Source organism: Narcine bancroftii, chromosome 5, assembly GCF_036971445.1.
Source record: "Narcine bancroftii isolate sNarBan1 chromosome 5, sNarBan1.hap1, whole genome shotgun sequence".
Taxonomy (NCBI): domain Eukaryota; kingdom Metazoa; phylum Chordata; class Chondrichthyes; order Torpediniformes; family Narcinidae; genus Narcine; species Narcine bancroftii.
The window spans coordinates 34,378,140-34,390,877 of NC_091473.1; the positions used below are offsets into that span (position 1 = coordinate 34,378,140).

A 12,738-nucleotide genomic window follows, 5' to 3' on the forward strand; every position below is an offset into this window, starting at 1 on the left:
GACATTGAGGGAGAGGTTGTGGTCCTGGCACCAAGCCATTTTCTCAGTTTGCTGCAACAAGGTAAACATCACTTTTTCACAAACGGTAAAATCATTTTTTGTAATTCACTGTTGGTTGCTGTTGTTGACGAGCTACCAATCATTAGCTCATCCTTAATTTTCTATGCAAAGTTGATCGTGAGTTGCCTTCTTGAACCACACTGTCTTTCTGGTGAAAGAAGATCATTTACAAGGAGGTTTCACCTTCTGCTTTACAAAAAGACAAACCAAATGATGGATGGGAGTACTGTTTCAACATTCTAGTCATAGTCTGATGATGTAACTGGAATCTCACGGCAGAGATGTGGAGGAACTTTTTCTCTTAGAGAGGAGTGAATCTGGATGTCCCTGCCCAATGAAGCAAGAGAGGCATCTTCGATAAATGGGGAACAGTCGGGTGAATGAAGTTGATTCCATGACCAGATCAGCCATTTAATTTTTTTTAAAATTCAGACATATAGCATGGTAACAGGCTATTTTGGTACTTGATCTCATGCTGCCCAATTCATCTAAAAATCCCTGTTATACTTCTGAACGGTGGGAGGAAGCTGAAGTTCCGGGGGAGGAGGAGGGGGGGGACCATGTAGACATGGGGAGAACATACAAACTCCTTACAGACAATGCGAGATTTAAACCCTGGTCCACATCAATAGCACTGTAACAGTGTTGCATTAACCGCAAAGCTAACCGTGCTGCCTCCATTGATGAGTGGAAGAGGCTCAATGGGCCAGGTGGCCAACTCCTGCTCCTATTTGTTGTGTGTGGTGAAAATCTGTGATCATCTTGCCATTCAAAATGGACAAGGTTCCTCTGGTCTGAAGTGCACTAAAGTTACTGAAAAGAGCCATGGAAGACTATTTCTTTAATACCAAAAAGGCTGTTTTTATACAGCTTGCATTTTTTTCTTTTTGCTCCAGCAACTTGGCTTGGGGGGTGGGTTTGGTGTGGGTGGGGAGAGAAGAATGTAAGCAGTTGTTTCCACCAGAAGTGAAACTGTAGCATCCACTCGCAGCAGAATCCAGGGCAGTAACGCACAAGCCGCCAAATTTTCAAAAAGCTACCCCTGTGTCTAAGGATCTGGCAAGAACATATCCTTCACAATCTCCATCAGCACCAGAATGTTGTGCACTTTGCCCCCTGTTCTACACCTATGACTGTGTGGTTCAGTATGACAGCACCGCCAAATACAAATTTACTGATGGCACCACTGTATTCAGCTGGATAAAAAGGGGCGATGGGTCAGCATACAGGAGGGAGATTGAAAACTTGGCTGAATGGTGTACTAACCTAAACCTCTCACTCAATCCCATCAAGACTAAGGACCTGATTGTCGATTTCTGAAAAGGAAAACCCCCAGACTCAGCAAATCAGCTGAATGGCCTGATCTCCATTGGAGCAGACAGCAGTGCTGCTACTGCTTCTGGCAAGACTTAAGGAGGGGGGGACTGTGCATTTACATCAGTAAGAACTGCTGCATAAATGTCTCTGTCGTAAACACCTTCTGCTCGGGAGAGATAGACCACCTGATGATGAAATGCAGTCCAATCTATCTGCCCAGGGAATTCTCAGCTACGCTGATGGTCGCAGAGTACACTCCACGTTTGGCTACTGAGGGTGAAGCCATGAAACCCAGACATCTAACCCTGATGGTGCCATGATTATAGCGGGTAACTTCAAACATGCCAACCTTAAAACAGAATTACTAACATTTCTACAGCATGCCAACTTCACCACCAGGGGAGAAAATATCCTGGATCATGTGTACACCAACGTACCTGGTTTCCAAGCCAGCCTTCACCCCCATTTAGGATGCTCGGATCACATATTCAAACATCCGTCCTACTAACCCTGGTTTTCAGACCACTAGAAAAGTGAACTCAGCCAGTTCACAGGGGGGTTGGGACATGACTGGAGTGAGGGCTGCTGGACTGGAGCTGATTCAGGGAGGTGGTCACCTACCACGGTCATGAAAACATCATGGAGTACACGAGCTCAGTGACTGGCTACATCAGCAAGTACATTGAGGATCTTAATAGGTCCTTTCAAACTGTCGTGTAAAATGGGGTTAACCGGGCAATTTGCACATGGTGATTTAAAAAGGTTCAACCCAGTCAGAACCCAACCGGGTCCCTGACCTACCTCAGAGGTGGCCAGGGAACCCAGTAAAACTTACCTGGGCATCCTGCTCCTGCAGTTTGAAAGGGGAAATGGCCAACCCGGTTACTCTGGTGACATCAGCACTTGCATGTGTGCATCAGAGGGAAACCCCTGGCTGAAGTGCTGCTGCCACGACTGGGGAGAGAGAGATCACTGCTATGATCGGGTGGGGCATGCTGCGATGTGCCACTGCTGTGAACGCCGCTCCAGTTCATGGCAACAACTCAAGGCGGGAGTGTGGGTGCATTGGCCGTCTTACTTACCCATAATCCCCCCACGTCACTGGAACCGCTCTGGCGCTGTGAGCGACTGGAGGAAGTCAGCGGGTCAGGCAGTGCATGGGGAGATTGTTCTTGTTCCATTTTTTCTTTACCCTCCACTGTACTTAGTTCTCTGCTGTCTCAGCATCATCAAGGAGAGTGGTCTCCCAGGCAGGAGTGGGGACCTCGGGCTCCTGGGCAGGATCGGTGGGGAGATGCCGGGGATCGGTGACGACCGGTACAAGTATTATCCTGCTGGTGGGCTGCTTAAAGCCAAATATTCCGTTAATCGATAAATATCCGGTCCCATGCATTTCAGATAATTGGAAACGTACTGTATTATCTAACTGGCTAATAGATTACTTTATTGAATTGTTATTAATATTTCACATTGCAGTGGAAACTTGTAAAATTATAGTTTAAACTACAATGAGAGCAGTGAACTATCATAATATTATGGGAAACAACAGAAAACAGGAGTTTGCATGGACAACATTCACTAACAGCTGCTAAAACAGCTCAACCTTGTCCCTTTTCTCAAAGTCTGTTTATTAACATCTTGTCTGAGCATCTTGGAGCATGTTTACAGGGATAGACTCCCAAGGCACTACAATCGGAGTAATTAAATTAGAAGATGGATAGGAAATGGCAACAGTGTTGAATTGTAATGAATAGCAGGCAAGGGAATAGATACTGCACTGTGAACATGGTCAATAGGGCATTGAGAATGACATTCAAAATGATTGTAAAGCATTTGAATTATTGTTTAATTTTTAAAATGATTATTCAGTAACCTGAAGTGGTGAGGTTGACACTCTTTTTCTCCTTTTTCCTCTCTGTAAACATATAGGTGGTTCGATTAATCCCTGTGAGATGGTTGAACCTTCAAGAATACCAAAGTAAAAAAATCATGGCTGACCATGGTGTTACAGTCCAGCGATTCTTTGTTGCTGAAAACTCACAAGATGCTCTCGAGGCAGCGAAGAGACTGAGTAAGTTGGGTAACAGTGCAAAATATCAGCAGGCATCTCAGAGGGGGAAAAAAAACTTAAGAGAATAATCTGTTGATTATATATCACTTTTCTGAACAGCCATTGATGGAGTCAACAGTGGGTGCTCACTAAAATTTTACTGGGACCATAATTCTGTGGCCAGCAATAACATTCCGTTAAACATAAATATGCAGAGATTGATGTCAGAGAAGTGCTGCTATCCCAGATGCTTTGTGAAAATTGCATCATTGTTGCCTCCTTTAATAAATTGTCATCAACAATATGGACCCTGCACCAACAGAGATTTGGACTAGCAATGCTTGTGGGTTGTCCTTCATATTAAGGTGTACTAAAGTGGTCTAAATTTCTTTAGATTTGAACTGTCACTGGAGATCAAAACCAATTTTAATAATTTTTTTTTGGCTCTTTTTTTTCCTCCCTCAATTTGAGAAAGGTCAGGAATGCTAGCCTTGTTAGAATCAGAATTTATCTTCATGAACACATCACAACATTTCTTATTTTGTGGCAGCATTATGCTGAGCATTATAGGTGCAAAAATTACTATTAATTTACATTTTTAAAAATAGTGCAAAAGAAGAGTAAATGTGAAGTAGTGTCTGAGTTTCATTGTCCATTCAGAAATCTGATGGCAGAAGGGAAGAAGCTATTTTTGTACCGTTGGGTGTTCGTCTTCATGTTTCCCCTCCTTCCCTCCCCTGGGTGGTGAGACTCCTTGATTATAGTGGGTGCTTTCTTAAGACTGCTTTAATGGAGAGAAATCTAATGCCCATGATGGTGCTGGCCAAGCTCACAACTCTCTTTCACCTTCTTTTCTGTCCTGGCCATTGGCACCTCCAGACAGTCGTGCAACCAGTCAGGATGCTCTCCACGGCACACCTGCAGAAATTTGCAAGAGTCTTTCCTGACGTACCAAATCTTCTCAAACTTCTCATGCAGTATAGCTGCTGGTGAGCCTTCTTCATGATTGCATTGACATGAGAGCCCCAGGATAGATCTTCAGAGATGTTGACACTCAGGAACTTGAAGTTCTTAACCCTTTCCACTGCTGACCCCTCAATGAGGATTGGCTTGTGTTCTGCTGGTTTCCTCCTTCATGAATTCCACAATCATCTTCTTGGATTTGCTCATGTTGAGTGCATGTTTATTGTTGTGGCCTAGCTCAAATCATGTACACTTCCTCATTGTCATCAGTGATTCTGCTGCTGAGACCACAATCGTCGGGAAATTTGTGAATGGCATTTGAATTGTCACACACATGTGGGTGCAGCGAGAGTAGTGCAGTGGGCTAAGTCCCCATCCTTGAGGTGCACCTGTGAGGAGGAGAGGTTGTTACCGATCTGCACGAACTGGCCTTCCAATGATCAAGTCAAGGATCCAGTAGCAGAGGGAGTTGCAGGGACCCAAGCTTTGAAGCTTGCTTATTACTGAGGGTATGATGGCATTGAAAGCTGATCTGTAGTCAATGAAAAGTAGCCTGGTGTACATGTTGCTGTTGTCTAGATGATCTAGGGCTGAGTGGAGAGACAGTGAGAATGCATCTCCTGTGCAGCAATTGTGGCGGTAGGCAAATCACACAGTGGATCCAGAACTTGGATACGAGTTAATACTGGCCACGACCAACATCACAAAGCATTTCATCACTGCTACTGGGCGATAGAGATTGAGGTAGCTCACTCTGCTCTTCTTGGACGCTGATGATTGATGCCCTTTTGAAGCTGGTGGGAACCTCCGGCTGCAGCAATGAGAGATTTTAAAATGTCCATGAACACTCTAGCTAGTTGGTGGGCATAGCAGGTACACCATCAGAGCCTGACATCTTCACGCTCAGGAAAGATGTTCTGATGTCGGCCTCGGACAGATATCACAGGGTCACTATCTTCTGCTGGATTTTAATTGGTACCATTGAATTCTCCTTTTCAAAGCAAGCATTAAAGTTGTTCAGTTCACAGTCATTTACGATGTTAGGTTTTGTATTGTAGGATGTAATGGCCTGAATCCCAACCATAGCTGGTGAGTGTCTGATTCATATTCTAACTTCACTCAGAATTGCCTCTTTGCTGTTAAGATAACCTTCCACAGGTCATACCTGGAGTTCCTATAGAAATCTTGACTCGAATGCCCTCAATCTTCCCCTCAGCAGGTTTTGAATCCTTTGATTCATCATGGCTTTGGTTGGGTAGTCAAGGTATGTGCGAGTGGGCACACACTCATCCAGACAGGTCCTGATGAAGTCAGTTGCGACCATATCCTGAACAAAAAGCATGATATTATGTGCTCCCATGATAGGTCTCCCATTGACCTCAGTAATATTTCAGGTTTGTCCTCAACTAAATTACTTTGATTTACTTGCAATGAGGTTTACGCTTGTTCCCTGATGGAAATGAAATTCCCTTGAACCCTTGCAGGCAAGAAAGGTATTTCATCATGCACATAACCACCACAAAATGCCAGCAAATTGATGGCATCACTTGCAGCTGTGGTGCTTTCAAGTTTTAAAATGTTTCAATGTCTCCACCAACATTTGGAGTCTGTTTTATACAAGTTCTCATGAAGTTAAGTTTGCAGTTGGGGTCATGATGGAATGTGTACAAATATTTTCTTTTTCTTCTTTGGCTTGGCTTCGCGGACGAAGATTTATGGAGGGGGTAAAAAAGTCCACGTCAGCTGCAGGCTCGTTTGTGGCTGACCAGTCCGATGCGGGACAGGCAGACACGATTGCAGCGGTTGCAAGGGAAAATTGGTTGGTTGGGGTTGGGTGTTGGGTTTTTCCTCCTTTGCCTTTTGTCAGTGAGGTGGGCTCTGCAGTCTTCTTCAAAGGAGGCTGCTGCCCGCCAAACTGTGAGGCGCCAAGATGCACGGTTTGAGGCGTTATCAGCCCACTGGCGGTGGTCAATGTGGCAGGCACCAAGAGATTTCTTTAGGCAGTCCTTGTACAAGGACAAATATAGTACTTTCATGATTGCAATGTTTCCTTGAGGCTGTCTGTAATTTAGTGGATGCTTCAGGTGTTTGCCTAAAGTGACAGGTGAAGGTCATCGTGTGGACTATAAATGAGTGGCTACGTTTAGCAACAGGTCTCTGCTTAAATCTTCATTCCTTCTGAATAATTACATCACGTTCGATAGGTTAAATTATTATTTTATTTTGTTTCTTTCTTGTGTCAGTTGCATCATAATCTGCTCATTGCCCTATTGATCTTCTGACATACTTCGGGAATTTGATTTTTGAGGATGAATTTAGCTGCATCAATCCATTAGATTTTGGGTTTTAAAAAAAAACTGAACAATAAAGTAGAATCCTCAATGTCAGGTTGCAAACATTAAATGCCACTACTTGTGTATTATGTATCATATTTTTACCCATATAATGCGCACATGCATATAATGTGCAATAATCATAAATAATGTAAATATTTTCATATAATACGTTAGGGTTAGGGTTAGCAAAATCAATTTACATTTAAATGGGACATGAGATAAAGCACATACCAGTAACTCCCACTGTTAATCTCCCACAATTAACACCCAGTCAACTTGCCCCAGAGGTGTCAATTGCCCATTTATATAGATGATATCCTGTTGTCACACACATTAACAAAGTTTTGCAGAGGAATCAACTGAATAGATTGAAGACAGGCTTCAGTGTTGTGGTGAACACTAAGGACACTCCCCTTGGATGTAACTGTATATACATCTATTGGCTTTCATTATTGTACCATGAATTTCTGCTAATAAAAGCCATGATTATTGTTTGACCACATTGTCTTTGTCTACTTCATCAACTGGCACTTCAAGGGTTAAGCAGAGTTTTAATTCTAATGTTGTCTCAAATCAGAAGCACTTGGTATATTAATCTCTCTCAGGGATGGGTCTGGGCAATTAACACTGATAAGGTGAAATGCCCTCGCCCAAATAACCTGTTTATAGGAATACCATGGCATTCAGTACAAAGAGATATTCCCCAGATCAAAATTTCCCATGCCTGTTATAAATTGTATGTGTTCTTTCATTGTCACTATTGCATTCTCATGCTCACTTTAACACTCCCATGCTCGCTATAAATTGCGTCTTTCCCTTGGCCACTATAAATTGTGTGCATTCTTTCAATGCCACTATTACATTCCCATGCCCACTATAAATTGCTGGTTCGACTTTCCCAAGCCCTCTATTAATTGTGCGTGTTCTTTCAACGTGTAAAAACATTCTTGTATAGTGTGCACGCAAATAATGCACATGGGTGGGGGGGGTGCGTGGTTTGTAAAATACACATATAATGTGCGCGTTTATATATGTAAAAATATAGCAGTCGTCAGGAGACTAGAGGAGCATATTGGTCTAATGATAATGGACAACAAATATTTTCAAAAGGTTTATTTCCTGAAAAAAAAATCGGCATTATGATAGACAACTTCAAGCCTGACACAAAAATAATTTGCGATTTGCTTACTTGGAATGTAATTTTCAAATTGGTTAATACCTCATCTTTATGTGCCCGCCACTCTCTTCTACAATTTTATATATTCCATAGGGCTCACATGTCCAAAGTCAAAACTAGCTTGTTTTTATGCAGATGTATCTCCTCCTTGTAATAAATGAAACAATGGAGATGCTTCATTAATTCATATATTTTGGACATGTCAGAGTCTTGAGAAATTTTGGAACAAAGTATTTTAAACTTTTTCTGCACTTTTTAAAATTAGTTTTAAACCTAATCCCTTAACTGTTATTGTTGGGGAGAATGACATAACTTTAACAGCATCTGATCTGCATGTATTAGCTTTTATTTCTCTTATGGCTAGGCAGACCGTTTTGCTCAGATGTAGGAACATCTGGGATTTAAGTGTAACCCGTCCTTACTGTACAGGTCACATCTCCCCCAAAAAAGGTCCCAGTTATCCAGAAACTTAAAACCCTGCCCCTTACTCCACCCCTTCAGCCACGTTTTAATCCTCCACCTCATTCTATTTCTATTCACACTGTCACGTGGCACAGGGAGTAATCCAGAGATTACCCCCTTTGCGGTCCTTCTTTTTAACTCCCTACCTAACTGCCTGTACTCACTTTTTAGGACCTCTTCTCTAATTCTCCCTATGTCATTGGTACCTACATGTACCACGACCTCTGGCTCCTGTCCCTCCCACTTTAGGATATCTGGGACACGAGCAGCAACATCTCGGACCCTGGAACCTGCTTTCCTTTTTTTTGTGGCCAAACGGCTTCACATGGAATAATATGGATGATGGAAGAGAAAATGTATTATATTTGCTCTGATCAGTTGCCACATTGGTATTGAAAGGATGTTGCTTTTTGCAATAGATTGTTTGTAGATGAAAGCAAGGCAAAGATGGCAGCATAAATGTATATTTGCCTTCAAAAGAAGACTTGAATATGGGTGTGTTATTTATGGTCATGCTGTATCTCAGCACCTATCACAATTGTTGGTGTGGAAAAGATGAATTTTGAAGGGAGAACCTGTGAACTTTTACATAACACACTATTTTTGCTGTGTTCAGGATTGCATGCCTTGGATTATCTTTTATGTGCTATGCAATTCCCAGAATGATTACCTGAAATACCATAGAAGACTGCCAAAATATATAGAATAAAACTAATAAATGTATAAACAGTTTGAATATATAGGTGAGAAGTAGTGGAAGCAGTAAGATACGAAAAGTACGATCAATCTTTATTTCTTACAGCTTGCAAAGTCTTTAATATTTTCTCTTATTTGGGATTTAATCATCTCTATACATAAGATGTTACCAACTTTGTTTTCTACACAATAGTTGTGAGCCCAAAATCAGAAAAGAAATCCCTGATTGCTGCATTTATATTCATTTTAAGAATGCAATTCAGGTATTAAATTGTTATTTTAAACAACCTAATAAGTTTATTGAACAATAATTGATCCTGAAACAGCTGTGATGGCTTATAGTAGACTTAAGGGACTACAATATTTATTTTCTGTCACCATTACCTCACATCAAAGACAAATAATTGATATAGTTACATCTGCTTTGGCAAATATCAGTGTGAACCAACTTGGCAAATAAACTTATCGAATGACATAGAAGTTATGTGAGAAGAAGTGTGAGATTAATGGGGAATTTTAATCTTTTAAATGGAAGCCAGTAAAATTCAAGTTCTTTAAAATTGGAAATCATGAATACAAAATTGTATTGCTTTCGTCTATCTGCTAGACCTGCTCTTTGTAAATGGGGGGAAAAAAAATTCCCCTTGTATATTACAGTATATTCATTATGATAATATACAAAATGGCACCTAAACTTCAGATGTCGCAATGATCAGATAATCTAATTTTTTCTGTGATATAAATTTGCAGCTAAAATAGTGCGGATGGAATCTTTTAAACTCAACTGGCAGAGTAGAGAGAGATGCATCATCAAAAGAAACCACATTTTATGAGTGTAGTATTTGCTCTAAATTTCACTTGGGTTGTCAGCTTAGAATTGCATGCAGGGCTGTTTAGAGCGGGTCTTGAACTTCAGTTTTCAGTCTTGTAGGAGGCGGGCTGACAGCTGTCTCCAAAGCTATATTGTGTGCTGAAAAGAACATTTGGGATGTTAAAGTGCAGAATGGTAAAATTTAACATGATCTGATAGTTTAAAAAAATATCAAAAATGTGCCCTGTTATTCAGATTTAAAAGGGGTAATTTAAGTGAAATGAAAGACGAACAAGTAGAGTGGACAGAGATTCAATGCAGATGAAAGTCCTGAACATTTTTAACTGAGTCTAGCTGAAAATGCAGAATGAATGAATATCAAATAAACAAAATGATGTGACGTGTATACTCTAAAGTGAGCATTGCATAAAGCACAAGATTAATCTCTACAAATCGTACATTGGGGAAGTGGAAGGTGCTGATTGAGATCAACAGACATCTAATATATATGGGAGTCCAGGGTTATGGGCAGAGTGCAGGATGGGGAATAGGATCAGTTGTAAAGTCATTGAACAACAGAGTGGCTTGAGGGGCTAGCTGTCCTTCACCTGATCCTATTTGTGTTCTTCTGAATTTTGAAAATCATGGACTAAGTTAAAGAGGTGATTGATTCCAGACACAGTGCTGCAGCCCAAGGGTGACCCGCTCCATCATGCTGACCGAACACTGGTGCCTGTCGCAGTCCTGCTCCCCAGACCTGGAACATCTAACAATCAAGTGTCGCCCATTTGACCTGTCGAGGGAGTTCGCCACCATCATCCTGGTCCTAGTGTCCATTCTTCCATTCCTCCCCAGGTTAACATCAGGTTGGCACTGGCATTGTGATTAACAGTTATGAGACAGCACGTCCTGAGGCTTTCCTGATCATTGTGGGGGACATCAATCAGGCCAACCTGAAGAAGATTCTGACAAACTACCAGCAACCTGTCACATTTGAGACCGGGGAACCAAGACACTCGACCACTGCTCCATCACCATGAAGAATGCCTACTGAGCTGCACCATAGCCTTGTACTTCAGCAAGTCTAATCATCTGGCTGCACTTCTACTCCCAGTATACAAGCAGAGTCTGAAGACCACAGCACCAGTGGTGAAGACAGTACAAGTATGGGTTTTTTAATATAATTTTTTTTATTTTTCACACTATGAACCATATCAACCAAAATATGTACAAATGTTTCTCATTAAATTTACACAGTGGTCTTTTCTCCCCTTTTTTTCCCCTTTCCCTCCCTCCCCTCTACCCACCACCCTCCAAAACCCATAAATATTCAACATATACAATACAATAAAACCATAAAGCAATATCTTCACACAAAGGAAAATAAACAAGAAAAATGCGTCATCTATTTATTACACACTGAATCTAGTCGTTTTGTCTTATCATTTTCATTCTTATTTTAGGGGATGGAGGTCGTAGGCAAGCTCTCTCTGATATGTTCCATGTATGGTTCCCAAATTTGTTCAAACATTGTGACTTTATTTTTTGTATACTCATGCTCTCTTCCATTTTCCAAGTTGACATTATACATTTTATTGCTATTGCTAAGGCTATCATAATAAAAAATTTTTGAACTTTATCCAATTTGAAGCCTAATTCTGTACTTCTTATGTTACTTGAAATATCTCTGTTTTATTTTGGTATGTTATTTTTTGTAATTTTATTTAGTATCTGATTTAATTCTTCCCAAAACGTATTTACTTTCATACATGCCCAAGTTGCATGTAATGTTGTTCTCATTTCCTTCTTACAGCGAAAACATCTATCTGATAATGTTGAATCCCATTTTAAAAAAAATTTTGAGGGGTGATATATACCCTGTGTAACCAGTTATACTGTTTCACGCATAACCTTGTGTTTATTGTATTCTTCATAGTTCCAAAACATAACTTTTCCCATACTTCATTTTTTATCTTTATGTTTAGATCTTTTTCCCATTTCTGCTTAGGTTTATAGTTTATTTAATTTTCCATATTTTGCAGCTTAATATACATGTTGCTTATAAATCTTTTAATTATCATTGTGTCTGTAATCACGTATTCAAAGCTGCATCCTTCAAGTAATCTCAAGCTGTTTCCCAATTTATCCTTTAAATAAGCTTTCAATTGATGATATGCAAACATTGTACCATGAGTTATTCCATATTTGTACTTCAACTGTTCAAATGGTAATAAATTATTTCCCAATTTTCTCTTCTTCTGCTTCCTTTTCTCTCCCATTCTCTAAAGGAAAGGTTGTCCATTGCAGAAGGGATTAGCGGATTTTGCGTCAATAGTAAATTTGGTATTTGATCATTCGTTTTTTTTTCCTTTCTAAGTGGATCTTCTTCCATGTATTAAGTAAATGATGCAGTACTGGTGAGTTTTTGTATTGCACCAGCTTTTCATCCCACTTATAAAATATATGTCTGGTACCTTTTATCTAGTTCTATCTTAGTCCATTCTGGTTTTTCCCTTGTCTGGTAAAAATCTGATCAATACCTTAATTGTGCGGCTCTAAAATAAATTCTAAAATTTGGTAACTGCAAACCACCTTGATTATACCTCTCTGCTAATTTATCTAATGCTACCCTTGGATTCCTCCCTTTCCACAAGAATTTCCTTATTATTCTCTTTAGTTCCTTAAAGAATTTTTCTGTTAAAGGAATTGGTAACGTTTGAAATAAGTATTGTATCCTTGGGAACACATTCATTTTAATGCAGTTTACCCTCCCTATCAAAGTTAGCAGTAATTCTTTCCAATGTTCTAAGTCTTCCTGCAATTTCTTTATTAGTGGCTGATAGTTTATTTTGTACAAGTGGCTTAA

The 12,738-nt window shown here is 40.4% G+C and overlaps 1 protein-coding gene across 4 annotated transcripts in view; it reads left to right on the forward strand.

Annotated features, from left to right (window-relative positions):
• The window catches only part of suclg2 (succinate-CoA ligase GDP-forming subunit beta), a 403,858-nt gene that overhangs the window by 145,164 nt on the left and 245,956 nt on the right, over positions 1–12,738 (forward strand). For all 4 annotated transcript variants that reach the window (XM_069937105.1, XM_069937101.1, XM_069937103.1 and 1 more), the window contains exon 2: positions 3,307–3,448. In XM_069937105.1, coding sequence (XP_069793206.1) covers positions 3,307–3,448 — 142 coding nt within the window. The remainder of the gene's footprint in view (positions 1–3,306; positions 3,449–12,738) is intronic.